Source organism: Nycticebus coucang, chromosome 21 (assembly GCF_027406575.1).
Source record: "Nycticebus coucang isolate mNycCou1 chromosome 21, mNycCou1.pri, whole genome shotgun sequence".
NCBI classification, from domain to species: Eukaryota; Metazoa; Chordata; class Mammalia; order Primates; family Lorisidae; genus Nycticebus; species Nycticebus coucang.
Genome location: NC_069800.1, coordinates 14,051,097 through 14,069,159, shown reverse-complemented (window position 1 = coordinate 14,069,159; position 18,063 = coordinate 14,051,097). Strand labels below are relative to the sequence as shown.

Below are 18,063 nucleotides of genomic sequence, written 5' to 3'. Positions count from 1 at the left end.
AAGGCTGGATCAATATACGTAAATCTAGAAATGTAATTCAGCACATAAACAAAGTAAAAAACAAAGATCATATGATCCTCTCAATCGATGCAGAAAAAGCTTTTGATAACATCCAACATCCCTTCATGATCAGAACACTTAAGAAAATTGGTACAGAAGGGACATTTCCTAAACTGATAGAGACTATCTACAGCAAACCAACAGCCAGTATCATACTGAACGGAGTTAAATTGTAATCATTTCCACTTAGATCAGGAACCAGACAAGGCTGCCCACTGTCTCCACTGCTCTTTAACATTGTAATGGAAGTTTCAGCCACCGCAATTAGGGAAGAAAAGGCGATCAAGGGCATCCACATAGGGTCAGAAGAGATCAGACTTTCGCTCTTCGCAGATGATATGATAGTATATCTGGAAAACACTAAGGACTCTACTACAAAACTCTTAGAAGTGATCAAGGAATACAGCAACGTCTCAGGTTACAAAATCAACATTCATAAATCGGTAGCCTTTATGTACACCAACAATAGTCAAGCTGAAAAAACAATTAAGAACTCTATCCCATTCACAGTAATGCCAAAGAAGATGAAATATTTGGGAGTTTATCTAACAAAGGACGTGAAAGATCTCTATAAAGAGAACTATGAAACTCTAAGAAAAGAGATAGCTGAGAATGTTAATAAATGGAAAAACATACCATGCTCATGGCTGGAAAGAATCAACATTGTTAAAATGTCCATACTACCCAAAGCAATATATACCTTCAATGCAATCCCTATTAAAGTTCCACTGTCATACTTTAAAGATCTTGAAAAAACAATACTTCATTTTATATGGAATCAGAAAAAACCTCGAATAGCCAAGACATTACTCAAAAATAAAAACAAAGCAGGAGGAATTACGCTATCAGACCTCAGACTATACTACAAATCGATAGTGATCAAAACAGCATGGTATTGGCACAAAAACAGAGAAGTAGATGTCTGGAACAGAATAGAGAACCAAGAGATGAACCCAGCTACTTACCGTTATTTAATATTTGACAAGCCAATTAAAAACATCCAGTAGGGAAAAGATTCCCTATTTAACAAATGGTGCTGGGTGAACTGGCTGGCAACCTGTAGAAGACTGAAACTGGATCCACACCTTTCCCCACTAACCAAGATAGACTCTCACTGGATTAAAGACCTAAACTTAAGACATGAAACTATAAAAATACTAGAAGAGAGTGCAGGGAAAACCCTTGAAGAAATTGGGTTGGGTGAGTTTTTTATGAGAAGGACCCCCCGGGCGATTGAAGCAGCTTCAAAAATACACTTTTGGGACTTGATCAAACTAAAAAGCTTCTGCACAGCCAAGAACACAGTAAGTTAAGCAAGCAAACAGCCCACAGAATGTGAGAAGATATTTGCTGGTCATGTCTTTGACAAAGGTTTAAAAACCAGAATCTACAGAGAACTCAAATGCATTAGCAAGAAAAGAACAAGGGATACCATCACAGGCTGGGCAAGAGACTTGAAAAGAAACTTCTCCGAAGAAGACAGGCAAGCAGCCTTCAGACATATGAAAAAATGCTCATCATCTTTAATCATCAGAGAAATGCAAATCAAAACTACTTTGAGATATCTTCTAACTCCAGTAAGACTAGCCTATATCACAAAATCTCAAGACCAGAGATGTTGGCGTGCATGTGGAGAAAAGGGAACACTTTTGCACTGCTGGTGGGAATGCAAACTAATACATTCCTTTTGGAAAGATATATGGAGAACACTTAGAGATCTAAAAATAGATCTGCCATTCAATCCTATAATTCCTCTGCTGGGCATATACCCAGAAGACCAAAAACCACATCATAACAAAGATATTTGTACCAGAATCTTTATTGCAGCCCTATTCACAATTGCTAAGTCATGGAAGAAGGCCAAGTGCCCATCGATCCACGAATGGATTAACAAATTGTGGTATATGTACACCATGGAATACTATGCAGCCTTGAAGAAAGATGGAGACTTTACCTCTTTCATGTTTACATGGATGGAGCTGGAACATATTCTTCTCAGTAAAGTGTCTCAAGAATGGAAGAAAAAATATCCAATGTATTCACCCCTACTATGAAACTAACTTAGGACCTTCACATGAAAGCTATAACCAAGTTACAACCTAAGAACAGGGGGAAGGGGGAAAGCGTGGGGAGGGAGGGAGGGGGGAGGTGGGTAGAGGGAGGGGGATTGAAAGGATCACACCTGTGGTGCATCTTACAAGGGCACATGTGAGCCTTGGCAAATGTGGAATGTAAATGTCTTGGCAAAGTAACTAAGAAAATGCCAGGAAGGCTATGTCAACTAATGAGATGAAAATGTGTCAAATATTGTATGAAACAAGTGTATGGTGCCCCATGATCATATTGATGTACACAGCTATGATTTAATAAAAAAAAAAAAAAGGAAAGGAAAGAAAAATACTAGCACAAGGATATAAAGAGACATGCAATTACGAGAGGATTTTTAAAGTAAACACTGCATCTCAGTTAACGTCATATATGACTCTGTTCAAGAATGATCTCATCATACTCTCTGTAACAGGAAAAAAATGGGAAGAATCTAAATGCCCATGTGTAGGGGAACAACTAAATAAAATGTAGTGTGTTCACAGTGGAACATCATATGGCAGTTAAAGCAATGAGTGAGACAATGGTACATGGAAATCACACACAGCAGAATCAGATGTGCAGGAGGATACTATTTAAGTGAAAAAATTCACACGTAAGATATAGAGATATATTTACATCATTTAGATAATATAAATAGAAAGGTATAATATGTTTTGATATTTTTACATTAAGCCTTTTAAATAAAATTAAATGCCAAATACAAAAAAAAAAAAGAAATAACAACAGACCCCTCAGAAATTAAAAAAATCCTTAATGAATACTACAAGAAACTCTACTCTCAGAAATATCAAAATCTGAAAGAATTCGATCAATACCTGGAAGCACGCCACCTACCAAGACTTAGCAAGAATGAAGTGGAAATGTTGAACAGGCCTGTATCAACTTCTGAAATAGCATTCGACTATACAAAATCTCCCTAAAAAGAAAAGCCCAGGACCAGATGGCTTTATGTCAGAATTCTACCAAACCTTTAAAGAACTAGTACCTATACTACTAAACCTCTTCCAAAATATAGAAAAAGAAGGAATATTACCCAACACATTCTATGAAGCAAACCTTGAGCCCCAAACCAGGGAAAGACCCAACAAGAAAAGAAAATTATAGACCAATATCACTAATGATAAATACTAAAATACTCAATAAGATCCTAACAAACAGAATTCAACAACACATCAAAAAAATTATACACCACGACCAAATGGGATTTATCCCAGGGTCTCAAGGCTGGTTCAATATACGTAAATCTATAAATGTAATTCAGCACATAAACAAACTAAAAAATAAGGTCCATATGATTGTTTCAATTGATGCAGAAAAAGCTTTTGATAATATCCAGCATCCCTTCATGATCAGAACACTTAAGAAAATTGGTATAGAAGGGACATTTCTTAAACTAATAGAGGCCATCTACAGCAAACGCACAGCCAATATCGTATTGAATGGAGTTCAATTGAAATCATTTCCACTTAGATCAGAAACCAGGCAAGGTTGCCCATTGTCTCCATTGCTCTTTAACATTGTAATGGAAGTTTTAGCCATTACAATTAGGGAAGGAAAGGCGATCAAGGGTATCCACATAGGGTCAGAAGAGATCAAACTTTCACTCTTCGCGGATGATATGATTGTATATCTGGAAAACACTAGGGATTCTACCAGAAAACTTTTAGAAGTGATCAAGGAATACAGCAATATCTCAGGCTACAAAATCAACACTCATAAATCTGTAGCCTTTATATATACCAACAATAACCAAGCTGAACAAACAGTCAAGGACTCTATTTCTTTCACAGTAGTGCCAAAGAAGATGAAATATTTGGGAGTATACCTAACAAAGGATGTGAAAGATCTCTATAAAGAGAACTATGAAACTTTAAGAAAAGAAATAGCTGAAGATGTTAACAGATGGAAAAACATACCATGCTCCTGGCAATCAACATTGCTAAAATGTCCATACTACCCAAAGCAATATATAATTTTAATACAATTCCTATTAAAGCTCCATTGTCATATTTTAAAGATCTTGAAAAAATAATACTTTGTTTTATATGGAATCAGAAAAAAACCTCAAATAGCCAAAACATTACTCAGCAATAAAAACAAAGCAGGAGGAATCACGGTACCAGACCTGAGACTGTACTATAAATTGATAGTGATCAAAACAGCATGGTACTGGCACAAAAGCAGAGAAGTAGATGTCTGGAACAGAATAGAGAACCAAGAGATGGATCCAGCTACTTACCGTTATTTGATCTTTGACAAGCCAATTAAAAACATTCAGTGGGGAAAAGATTCCCTATTTAACAAATGGTGGTGGGTGAACCGGCTGGCAATGTGTAGAAGACTGAAACTGGACCCACACCTTTCACCATGAACTAAGACAGTCTCTCACTGGATTAAAGATTTAAACTTAAGACATGAAACTATAAAAATACTAGAAGAAAGTGCAGGGAAAACCTTTGAAGAAATCGGTCTGGGCTAGTATTTTATGAGGAGGACCCCCCCGGGCAATTGAAGCAGCTTCAAAAATACACTACTGGGACCTGATCAAACTAAAAAGCTTCTGCACAGCCAAGAACACAGTAACTAAAGCAAGCAGACAGCCCTCTGAATGGGAGAAGATATTTGTAGGTTATGTCTCTGACAAAAGTTTAATAACCAGAATCCACAGAGAACTCAAACGTATAAGCAAGAAAAGAACAAGTGATCCCATCGCAGGCTGGGCAAGGAACTTGAAGAGAAACTTCTCTGAAGAAGACAGGCACACAGCCTACAGACATATGAAAAAATGCTCATCATCTTTAATCATCAGAGAAATGCAAATCAAAACTACCTTGAAATACCATCTAACTCCAGTAAGATTAGCCCATATCACAAAATCCCAAGACCAGAGATGTTGGCGTGGATGTGGAGAAAAGGGAACACTTCTACACTGCTGGTGGGAATGCAAATTAATACATTCCTTTTGGAAAGATATATGGAGAACACTCAGAGATCTAAAAATAGATCTGCCATTCAATCCTATAATTCCTCTACTAGGTATATACCCAGAAGACCAAAAACCACATTATAACAAAGATATTTGTACCAGAATGTTTATTGCAGCCCAATTCACAATTGCTAAGTCACGGAAAAAGCCCAAGTGCCCATCGATCCACAAATGGATTAATCAATTGTTGTATATGTACACCATGGAATATTATGCAGCCTTAAAGAAAGATGGAGACTTTACCTTTTTCGTGTTTACATGGATGGAGCTGGAACATATTCTTCTTATTAAAATATCTCAAGAATAGAAGAAAAAGTATCCAATGTACTCAGCCCCACTATGAAACTAATTTATGTCTTTCAATGAAAGCCATAGTTATGAAAGCTATAACCCAGTTATAACCCAAGAATATGGGGAATGGGGAAAGGGAGGGGACGGAGGGGGGAGGATGGCGGAGGGAGGGTGATTGGTGGGATTACACCTGCGGTGCATCTTACAAGGGTACATGTGAAACTTAGTAAATGTAGAATATAATTGTCTTAACACAGTAACTAAGAAAATGCCAGGAAGGCTATGTCAACCAATGTGATGAAAATGTGTCAAACTGTTCATAAAACCAGTGTATGGTGCCCCATGATCGCATTAATGTACACAGCTATGATTTAATGTTAATAAAAAATAATAATATAATAAAAAATAAAAAACAAAATAAATAAATAAATTTCAGAGTAATTAAAAATGTCATTACACTGTAAATACCTTAGTAGAATTTCCAGTGTGTAGAAGCTTCTTTAAAGTTGAGCCTGAAAGTTTAAAACAATGAATTAGAAAGAGTATATGAACACATATTTAAGATACATTTTGAAAATATCAGTTTTAGAAAGAAAAAAAATGTACCTATGACAAAAGGCATAATTTCTTTTAAATAAAAGGAAGAAGGCCGACCTTCAAAAGCAAAGCAATGTCACAGAGAAAGATGTTTATAAGATAAAAGTACTTTGAGTATGTGCCTCTTCAAAATTCTTTTAAAATAGTCAAAATGACTGATATTAAGGTAACACAAATGCCTACAGTGGATTATGTGCAAATATCTCGTCATGCATAAAATGATTCTTTTTAAATCTCTAAAGGTAAAAGTGATGACTGCTCACAGAACATTTTTACAAGAACATTTTACAGATATTCAGGAGGCCTTCTTTGTGTCCTGCAGTGACAGCTGCATCTGTGGGGCTTGGTCCATCAGGAAACCCTACCAGAGCGCTCTGGTCACTGCCAAGGAGACAAAGTCAAAATCACTCAGAACTACACCAGTCAACTCCAAAAACTCTGGGGCTGCAGCACCTATGATAAGAACTGTCTCTCTTAGGAGATGGAAACATATTACCAAGTATTCTATAAGTAAGTTCATGCCCTCAGCATTGACACAGCCTTGACAACTCCACCTAATATCACACGTAATCCTCTAATATGGGGTATGAACCTCGACAAAGGACATGACCTTGTAAAATAGGGATACAGTGTAAGTCTTAGGCAAGAGAACTTTTCTGTCAATCAAATTACACATCTTTTAAGAAAAAAATTTATTACATTCCCTGATGAAAGGTTTTGTGCAATATTTTTAAATTAAGTATCAAATCACACTTACTCCACCAATGAATTTCAAAGAGCTATTCCACCAAGAAACTGAGCCAGTGTCTCAATGGCTGACACAAGCCCTCTCTGTGTGGATCTGTGTAGGAGATGGTTAAGTGCTTACTTGTTAGAAACTCATCAGCCAGAACCAATCACTGGCAATGTGACAGAACCTCCTGGAACAGTTCTGCTGCTTATCACACCGCACATCTAACATGAGAGCTCCCTGGAAACTCATTGCCACGACTCAGACTAGGCTACAGCACAGAAATCACTAACTTTGTGACCGAGTGAAAGAGGTTGAAGTGTCCCCCCGCCCTCTCCGCACACACACACCTGTCCCTTCACTAGACCACATCCAGTGATTTGTGGTTTGGGCTTTTTGTCTACAACCAACACTTACTAGGCTGGGCTCCATCTCACAGCTAAGGTTCTAGTGGCTGCGACCAGGTGACTTTTCTATCCCACACCTTTTCTTTCTCCAACGTCAATTCCAGACATCATCCACATCCCCCCATGGAAACCTCTCTCCTCCCTTGCCCGTGTAAGACCCTTCCCTGGGTGGCACTTGTGGCTCAAGGAGTAGGGCGCCAGCCTCATATACCAGAGGTGGCGGGTTCAAACCCAGCCCTGGCCAAAAACTAAAAAAAAAAAGTGGTCTGTTAACTCAAGTTTGTATGGATTTGTATACAAATATGTTTAAAAAAAAAAAAAAAAAGATTCTCCTTCCCTGCTGATGCCCATTCTACCCAGAGGCATTCATTTCAGCCATGCTTTCGCAAACATGGGGGCGGGCAAGATTCCTAGGTGCTGCTCGGCCTGGCTGAGATGCACTCCTGAAGGAGTCCCAGTGTGACGTGTGTGATGACACGCTGCTCCCTCTAACACTGGGCTGCAGTGGCCTGACCGTAGGGGGACAGGGAAGCTGTCAACTCAACAGAGAAGAAGTTACATCCAGTGGGCAGCAGAAGCTCTGAGAAATGAGCCTGTCAGAGTTGTGTTCACATCCCAAGCAATGTGGGCCCCCAGGCAGGGAGCTAAGAACAGCCTTGAAAAGTCAAAAACAAATCTGCAGCTTAGTTATGGGTATGAAAAACTTAGTTGAACAGGCTAGATTTAACAGTAACCCACACACGTGTGAGATATTGCTTATACCATAGAACCTTTCTCTGTAAGTTGACCCAGGGACCGTACCAAACTGGTCAACAGAAGGAACTGGGCCTACTGTTCTGACACAGTCTACAAAAATTAGGTCAACTGGGGAACCAGTCAACGTAGGGAGGTTGTCCATAAGGAACTGGGCCTACTGTACTGACACGGTCTACAAAAATTAGGTCAACTAGGGAACCAGTCAACGTAGGGAGGTAGTCAACTATGGAGGTTCTACTGTATATGAATTTCCCACTGATTGAGTCCTACCCTTTTTTTTTTTTTTTTTTTGGCCGGGGCTGGGTTTGAACCCACCACCTCCGGCATATGGGACAGGCGCCCTACTCACTGAGCCACAGGTGCCGCCCTGAGTCCTACCCTTTTAAGCCCAAGGGTTATTAATTTTTAACATTCTTCTTTCTTTCTTTTTTTTTTTTAGAGACAGAATCTCAATTTGTCGCCCCCGGTAGAGTGCTATGGCATCACAGCTCACAGCAACCTCCAGCTCTTGGGCTTAGACGATTCCCTTGCCTCAGCCTCCTAAACAGTTGGGACTACAGGCGCCCACCACAATGCCCAGCTATTTTTGTTGTTGTTGTTGCAGTTTGGCCAGGGCCGGGTTCGAACCTGCCACCCACGGTACATGGGGCTGGCACCCTACTCACTGAGCCACAGGCATCACCCTATTTTTAACATTTTTCATTGTCACTATAATATTTTTTAGAGATGAGATCTTGTTATGTTGCCCAGACTGAGCTCAAACTCCTTCCTGGGCTCAAAGTGATCCTCCTGCCTGGGCCTCCCCAAGTAGCTGGGACACAGGTGTGCACCACCACCCTCAGCTATTTTTAACACACGATAGCACTGAACACTGAATGAGACAGGAAATTTGCCTTGAAGAGGCTCATTAGCAGTAAACCTTCTTAAAAAGGGAAGATACACATACCGTTTAAGTCCTGTGTTGATTACACACAGGCACATGAAGGGGGGTCTAAACCTGGCCTTGCCCTGAATTATCCCTGGTTTGTGCCACTTTTTCTCATGCCCTCACTCAGTCAGTTCTCGGTATTACCAGAGATAAAGTATCAAAGCAGCTACCTTCATCCACCATGATCTACTGGCCTAAAAATGGCTTCAGGAACATTTTGATAAATGATTTTTCCATCTGTAATGATCATGGGAACTTATAAACAGTTGAGCCACAGATGAGCATATATCAAAGAGGTCATGAATGCTGTGCCAGCTACTTCCGTGATATTTTTGTTTTCCAAGCATCACTTGACAAAGTACCTCCAGATGCTTGGAATAGTGAACCTGTGTTCATTTCACATTGTGAAACTTAAGAGTTCAAATGTTTCCTCATTTGATGATTTAAAGCAAGGAGCCAGTCATTAAAAATCAAAACAAAGTGAAACTACACACATTTCTTCCCCCTAAAAACTGCTTTAAGGAAAACAGCATGTCTGCCTACCACCAACAAAACAAGAAACAGACATCAAGCACTATGGTGGCTGGTGTTTCAAATCACTTTCTTCCTTCTCAGGATAAAGTGTGGCTATCAGGTAGGTCTGAAAGCTTTTGAGACTTGCAGAATACAAATAGTTACAACTACTTAAACTGCACACAAACTTTATGGCCACCCCCTACAGAAGTAGCTCTTAGTTCAGGTTTCTCTACTCAGTGACGCTGGCATCCATGGTGTGGACAGAAACTTTAATGTATTAGTGGTACACAGATCAAAACTTCAAATGTTGAGCCAAACATTTCAGAGTATCTTGACCCCTCCAGGCTGCAAGAACATTTAAGAAGTTAATGCAGCAGTGTCACTCCTATTAAGTAAGGAGTATTCGCTCCCTAGAATGCCAGGCATTGACAGGTGAGAAGGCCCTGCCCTACGCGGAGAGGTTGTGCACAACTCAAGATGCCAGGGCTGAGGAGACACTCACAGCACGTTCGTTTCCTCGGACATGTGGTGTTTCCCTACAGCGTCTTAGTTTCAACAACTAACTCAGTCAAGACTTAACTGTTAGTTTTAACAAACAGTAACAGTTTTAACAAACTCATACTAACTGGAAAAAGTTCAACGGGCATAGTGAGGCATATAAACAAATGCATATAATTACAAATCCACAATCTCCTATCAGCAATTTCAAAATCCAAAAGGCTACAAAAACTGAAGCTTTTCTATATAAATCATTAGTGGACAAGACCCGTTCTGAATTCATATGTTGGCAATACCTGAGTAAGGCTATTTTAGGTTTACTTGCTCCACCGATGGTGAATACTCTTATCTTTAGCTACAGGAATAACAACCTGCTTGGCAGGAGGGTCCTGTCCAGACTCCTGGAGGAATCACAGTGACATCAACGCTGTCCTGACGCTCTGAACTGTCTGCTTCGTTGTACTCAACACACCACACTGCTGTTCCAGCATCTAAAAATGCTTCATTCCAAACCCCATCTAGCCTGAAGGTCATTGTGAGGACATGTCGACCTACAGTAAATACCAATTTCTACCCAATTTGATTAATCATACAAAAACATATTTATCTGAAAAGAACCTGCTTGACTCAAGTACCCAGTATGTAAACAGCAATAATAAGCAAGGATGACTTCATAAGCCAAAGCTCACACTTCATTCAGCTGGCACTTGACTCATTCTGACCACTGTCTGGCAACAGGTGCCAGGTAAACAACACACACTGCTATTGTGATGACCCCGGGACCTCACACTCAGCCATCTCGACAGAGGCCTGAGGGCTCCAGTCACTGTTCTTTGTAAGATGCTACCAAACTGGGTAAAAAGCTACCTGTACCAGTAATTTTTAACCAGTTTACGTGGTATTAGGCAGAATTAAAGTAATACCACACACTGCCTACTAGACGCATGAAGTTTTATAACACAAAAGCAAATTAATTTTCACACATAGTTCTAATAAGTTTATTCATGCTGAGAAGGGCCTACTAATCTTCAGACGTTCTAAAGTGCTATCTGAAGAAAATGAGTATAGTTTTCATACAAATGATATAAACAAAACTGAGAAGGATTATATCTAGCACAGACGAAAAACACTGCACACAGCTAGGCCTCATTGTCGCCCATTCCTACTACTCCACGGAGCATCGCAAATCCCCATGATGTTTCTTCAGATTATACTTTGCATTTAAATTTTTTATTTTTAACTTTAATTTAAATGCACCAGCTCAAAGCCTCAATTAAGCAGAAATGCTATGAACTCTCTAAAATTTAAAGGAAAACTTTCTCTGTTTAGTTGAAAGATTTAAAGATCAAGCTACTGTCTTAAAGTAATGATTCATGCATCAGTTCAATATACCTATTTACTATACAAACTTTCTTTAAATTTGTAATATACAACTTCAAACATTTCCGTTTTTTAAAGAGTCAGCTATTTTTTACATAAATAATCCTAAATTAGGGCGGCACCTGTGGCTCAAGGAGTAGGGCGCCGGTCCCATATGCCAGAGGTGGTGGGTTCAAACCCAGCCCCAGCCAAAAGAAAAAAAAGAAAAAAGAAATAAATAAATAATCCTAAATTAAATTCAGGATTCTGAATTGTGTAGTATCCACTGACAATGCCTTACTCTTTCGGGTTCCGTGACTTTGTAGGTACTGATCTCCCACCGAGGAAGCCCCTTCCACACCCACACTTCCCACACTGCACCGATACTCCTCCTTCAAGGCTCAGATGCCTCTCCTGAAACCTCCCTCAACTCCTCTGCACAGAATTATTCGACGGGTCTTCTTTGCTATCATCATACTTCTTTCATAGTGACAATCATACTGTAATTAATTTTCTCAGCTGTCCCCTCACTAGGCAACAGGCCTACATAACACATGGATGGCGAGATGGTCTCCGTTTCTGTCCCACAAGTTTGTACACAAGTATCTTTCCCTCAGTGAACCCTTGAATTAAGGAGCGACCAGAGTTAGACTCCATTATCAGGCCATGCTCTCCTACTTGCTAAGGAAGAAAAAAAATACGTAAAAACAAATAATTTTTTTTTTTTTTTTTTTTTTTGAGACAGAGCCTCAAGCTGTCGCCCTGGGTAGAGTGCCGTGGCATAACAGCTCACAGCAACCTCCAACTCCTGGGCTCAAGCGATTCTCCTGCCTCCGCCTCCCAAGTAGCTGGGACTATAGGCACCTGCCACAATGCCCGGCTATTTTTTGGTTGCAGCCATCATTTTTGTTTTGGCAGGCCTGGATTGGATTTGAACCCGCCAGCTCAGGTGTATGTGGCTGGTGCCTTAGCCGCTTGAGCCACAGGCGCCAAGCCAAAACAAATAAATTTTTAAGAAGAAAAACTGTAGGAAATGCCAGATTCCTGAACAGCAAACAATTGAAGGAGACACTCTAAAACCAAACACAGGATTCAGAATGGGTATCACAGACTCCATCCCACAGTGCAGTCCACATCATGTTAGATGCTGAAAGTTGGGCAGAAAGGGCAGCCGTGGCAACCTGCTTCAAGTTTCCTGTTACTGCCACATCCCACAGCATCCAGAGATAAAATAATTTTCAGTCAACAACACAGGCTTGAAGAACAGAACTTTTTGTAAAGAAAAAAATGTAGAAATGTTTAAGAAAAATCCTCTCAAATTAGTGCTTTTCAAACTTCACACACACAGGAATCCCTAGGACCCTGGTTAAAAACACAGACCGCTGGGACTCGGCAGGCCTGGCTGGGACCTGAGAGTCTGCACCCGGACGACATCCTTGGTAAGGCTAATGCTGCTGGTCTATAACCACACTTTAGGTAGGACATGTACAGAAAGAGCTATTTTTCCTCCAAAGTACAGGCTGGGCTTGTCTACATTTTAATTACCATATCCTTAGTAATAGTCTTTGCAATAAGCTATCTTGATGGTGTTAATTGTATGAAACATTATAAAAATTCAACTGGAAGAAATGTGGATTATTAAAACAATTTTTAAATTGGTCTTACCTATACTCTGGTAATGCCATCGAAAGAAAATCCGTTCAGGTAGAAATTGCAGTATTTTCTACGAAAAAAAATAAGAAGAAGGCATAAAGAAAATAAACAATGCCGTCACATATTTTCATGGCAAGCATATAGTACCTGCTATATACACGAGTCTCAGAAAAGGAAATGAAAACTAGTTATTAACAACACAAAAGCCGTGCTTTTCACATAATCCTGTAGTTCTTTTACTTGCCCCTCAAGCTTCCTTCACTGAATGTTTTAAAGAGATGACCATCCCAACTTTAAATGTAGGGAGGAATCCAAAAGAAAACAAGAAAAAGTAAAAAACCTAAAACGATAATTTTATCTTAAATAATAGCTACTGCTTAAATATTAAAAGAATAATTTCCCAAATGCCAGATTCCCCAAGTTCCTTCTCTTGGCCCTTCTCTTTCCTATTTCCAATATAATCATTTTCAGACTCTGGACATGAACAGCGTTAGGAAAAAAGATAAACCACAAAGAGGAGGAGCCATAAATAACTCAGCAACATGGGAAAATGAACATGGAAGCAAGAATTCAGGACTCAGGGGACCAAAAACACGTTTCAGGATTGTGGTTCCAAATTCCCCCTAACTTCTTTAAGTTTGACTTTTTTAGGTTCCACAAAAAAATAAGTGAGATCCCGCAGTCTCTGTCTTAGCGTAACGTCCTCCAGGTCCATCCACGTTGCCCACACGACAGAATCTCCCCCTTGTTAAGGCTGAATGCCACTCCACTGAGTATTTATTTACAGCACATTTTCTTCATCCATTCGCTGATGGATGCTCAGATTGTTTACGTATCTTGGCTATAAATACTGCTGCAAAAAAGGGGGGAGTGCAGATATCTCTTCCACATACTGATTTCAATTCCTTTGGATGTGTACCTAGAAATGGGATAGCTGGGTCACTGGGTAGTTTTCAGTTTTCTGTGGCACTTTCATGCTGTTCTCCATAATGGCTACAGTAATTTACTTTCCTAACAACAGTACCAGGGTTCCCTTTTCTCTACATCTTCTTTTTGATGTATATACCTTTTTGATAATAGTTAACAGCTGTAAAGTGATATGTGTTGTTATTTTAAGTTATATTTCCCCAATGATTAGTGACGTTGAACATTTTTTCATAAACTTACTGGCCATTTGTATGTCTTCTTTTGAGAAAGTCTATTCAAGTCCTATTGTATTCAAGCCCTTATCGGTGAACCACGTCCCAGACCTTGTGTTACCACGTGATGGTGCTAACATACACACAAACACCCCCACACATCCCAAATCCCATTGAGTGAAAAACAGACTTCACATCTGAAGCACAGGAATAAAATTAATATTTTAGCCCTTACTTCGTAGGATTTCATGATTAGTGGGCAAGAGAATTGATTTAAAAAAAAAAAAAACGAGTATTGTTAAGCCAATTAAAAGAAAAACCTCCTGCGATGTCTGCAGGTGGTGGAGAATGTCTATAATCCCAGCACTCTGGGAGGCAGAGCTGGAATGGCTCAAGGGCAGGGGTTTCAGACCAGCCTGGACAATAGCAACATCCTGTCTCTTAAAAAAAATTTTTTCTTTTTAATTAGCCAGACATGATAGTTTGCACCTATAGACCCAGCTACTCTGGAGACTGAGGCAGGAGGATCGTTTACGTCCAGGAATTTGAGGCTGCAGGGAGCTACAGTGATGCCACTGCACTATAGCCCAGACAACAGAGTGAGACTCTGTTCACTCCCCACCACCCCACAAAAAACCCAAGTTTGTATGAGGTACTAGAAAGAGGTGAGGGGAAAGTGTCTCCTCAGCAAGGGCCTCCTGGAATACTTCTGGGGACAAGAAGATACTTGAGGGGAGGCACAGAGGATTAATTAAACACACCTAGTAGAGAAGAAGGGCACGGGGGCAATGCCAAGGGGCAAAAACACAGCATGGAGCCCCAAAGAACAGCAGGATGCAGGAGGGTCATCTTGGCAGGCAGGTGGGTGACAGGACTAGAGAGGAAGGTCGGGGGTTAACGTCTTCCCGGGGGCACTGGGCAGTCCCTGAGTGGGTTCCAGGGGGAGGTGAATTTGAGACGCTGAAGGGAGAGGGAGATACTCAGTGAAGCAGCAGGGGTGGTGAGAATACTTCAGAGGAGGAAAGAAACGGCCTGGACAAGGTCAGCAGGGTGAAGAAGAGAAGCGCTAACAGGGATACTTAGGAGGTAAAATTGTCAGAACGGGTAGGGAGAGCGGCCGTGGTACATGGAGGACTCCAGAAAGACTGGCTCCCAGTGGCTTAGTAAACGAAATGCTTTTATCCAAGAGAACTAATCCAAAAGGAATCTGAGGCCTGGGGAGAACGTCCTGGAATCTGAGGTGTCAATGGAGATGTGCTTCTAGGAGCTGTGGCAGCTGAAGTTGTGTATGTGTGAGATCTCTCTGGGGAAGAGTTAAAACCAGAAGAGGAAACGCTGGTGGTGTCAGTGAAGCGAGGGAGTTCTGCTGCGAAGGTTAAGACAGTGAAGCACGGGTGGAGACAAACGTGCTCAAATCAAGAAACTTTAGATGTACCAGCTCTTTGTATGCTTGTTTATTTTAAAGAGTAGAAATACGTATGATTATTCATATGCACAACTGGTTTTTAAGAGTTAAGATGCTGGGAAATATGAGAAAATAGATGACACACAAAATAATGACTTCAGTATTAAGTCAAGTGAGCTTGATGTTCTCTCTCGCCTGGAGAATCCACAGCCTCTCTCAGCCAATCATCAAATTCCAGGCATAAGAAATCCATCTATAGGGCAGCGCCTGTGGCTCAGTCGGTAAGGCGCGGCCCCATATACCGAGGGTGGCGGGTTCAAACCCGGCCCCGGCCAAACTGCAACCAAAAAATAGCCGGGCGTTGTGGCGGGCGCCTGTAGTCGCAGCTGCTCGGGAGGCTGAGGCAAGAGAATTGCTTAAGCCCAGGAGTTGGAGGTTGCTGTGAGCTGTGTGAGGCCACGGCACTCTACCAAGGGCCACAAAGTGAGACTCTGTCTCTACAAAAAAAAAAAAAAACAATCCCCCCCCAAAAAAGAAATCAATCTATAAAGTGCACAGAAGCAAATGGTTGTTTGTGGGAAGAAAGATCAAAATAGATCTTCACCTTACAATACACACTGATGTGAACTTTAGATGAGTAACACAGAGGAGCTAAATATAAAAATTGGGTTGTCACGTTAAGTTCCGTTGTGTTAAATGGAATCAGAACACGTAAGCATGTCCTGTAGAGCGTCTTAGAACCCACATGACTGCTGTACAACGTGAACATCCCCCTGAGCTCAGAACATAACACAAACTAAGCAAGGAACCAAGGAGCTGGCTCCAGCCCACAGGAAAACATCACAGGCAAAAAAGCTGGAACAAGAAACCCAACAAATGACTCTAACTGCAAAAACTGAGAATAAGGACAAGGGTCTCAGCAGTCAGGCTGCTGCCAGGCCAAACAAGCACCTCTGCAGTGCAGGTGGGCACCACCTGGGGGTGGTCTGAGCAGCGTGGGGTCACAAGACTCAGGAACAGTGATCTGTCTGCATCTAAGCATTAGGATTCTTTTTTTTTTTTTTTTTTGTAGAGACAGAGTCTCACTGTACCGCCCTCGGGTAGAGTGCCGTGGCGTCACACGGCTCACAGCAACCTCTTAACTCTTGGGCTTACGCGATTCTCTTGCCTCAGCCTCCCGAGCAGCTGGGACTACAGGCGCCCGCCACAACGCCCGGCCATTTTTTGGTTGCAGTTTGGCCGGGGCTGGGTTTGAACCCGCCACCCTCGGCATATGGGGCTGGCGCCCTACTCACTGAGCCACAGGCGCCGCCCAGCATTAGGATTCTTTAACTCATACTTTCTCTTCACTGAAAAATTGCTATAAATCCTAGTTTATTGTCTTTGATAACAACAAACTAAAAGTAATCATTGCAAGTTGTCATCTGGGAATGTACTGCCAGGGAGGAGTTAAGAGCATAAATGATTCACGGACCCTCTGACAGTGTCAATCTCCACCAGTGAGAGCTCGGCCCAGAAATCACAGGAGTCCTACCGGCGGAGGAGGAGAAATGCCTCCTTCAGTCAGTGGCTGGGGACCACGATACGTGTGACTGAAGCTAGAAAGCTGAATGTGTGAACAGCCAGGTGCCATCACCAAACCCTCCTCGCAGCTGGCAGAAAATTCTTTCTTGAAGGGGAATGTGAGCACCACATCTCTGCCATCATAATCTTCAAGTTATTAATTAGAACATTTATATGTTAAGAAGCTGAAGCCCTGAGAGTAGCAGCCCCTACTTCAGAGACACGACCTCTGCACCAGCGCTTTTCCTATCAGATAGCCTGGTTCCACTGCATCCTTCTACAATTTTTCTGCCTCCTTCTACGCAGCTCACTCTGCCTGAGCAAACGGCACAGCAGCAACTTGGTGTCCCATTTTCTCATGCATTCTCCTTCAAAGGCATCCTGGCCCCCGGCACCCCACCTACATTCCAGCATCATCCTTAGAGCTCATCTTGCCACTTAATTAAAAATACTGGGTGAATACTGCCCACTGTACTCCAGATCTTTAATCTAATCAGCCAATTTAGCAATGAATCATGTTTTTCAGTTTTCTGGAACACACACTGGTCTTCTTGATTTAGTTTTCTTTTGTTAAGATGCAACAGAAAAAATAACTTTTTTTTTTTTGGATGGGGCTGGGTTTGAACCCACCACCTCTGGCATATGGGGCCAGCACCTACTCCTTTGAGCCACAGGTGCTGCCCAGAAAAAATAACTTTTTAATAGGAAAAAAAAAAAAAACTCAGGTAATGTAGCAAAATGATGTGTATATAGATGATTGGATATTGTCAGTCTGCCACCAAAGTAGTCTCCGGCTTTTTTCTGAGGTCAGCCTATGATGAATAAAAGTTTTCAGATTTACAAAATGGACGGACTTTAAAGACACTCAAAAATAAAGACAATAAGGTTTGGGTATAAAACACACACCCAATCTCTGAGCTGCTAAAAATATTCCCAAATGGACAGAATCTTGTACAACAATTCAAAGGCTGAAACGTTACCCAGACTACATGCTTCCTTTTGTGCCCAAATATTTCAAGGGCCACTTTTTATATATTAAAGCTGAGCAGGTCAATAAAAACAAAGC

At 41.1% G+C, this 18,063-nt stretch overlaps 1 protein-coding gene across 6 annotated transcripts in view; it reads right to left on the bottom strand.

The window, feature by feature from the left end:
* RALGAPA2 (Ral GTPase activating protein catalytic subunit alpha 2) overlaps positions 1 to 18,063 on the bottom strand; it is a 382,487-nt gene that overhangs the window by 310,304 nt on the left and 54,120 nt on the right. For all 6 annotated transcript variants that reach the window (XM_053574245.1, XM_053574242.1, XM_053574243.1 and 3 more), the window contains exons 4-5: positions 12,903 to 12,960; positions 5,915 to 5,958 (exon numbers count right to left, since the gene is read on the bottom strand). In XM_053574245.1, coding sequence (XP_053430220.1) covers positions 5,915 to 5,958; positions 12,903 to 12,960 — 102 coding nt within the window. The remainder of the gene's footprint in view (positions 1 to 5,914; positions 5,959 to 12,902; positions 12,961 to 18,063) is intronic.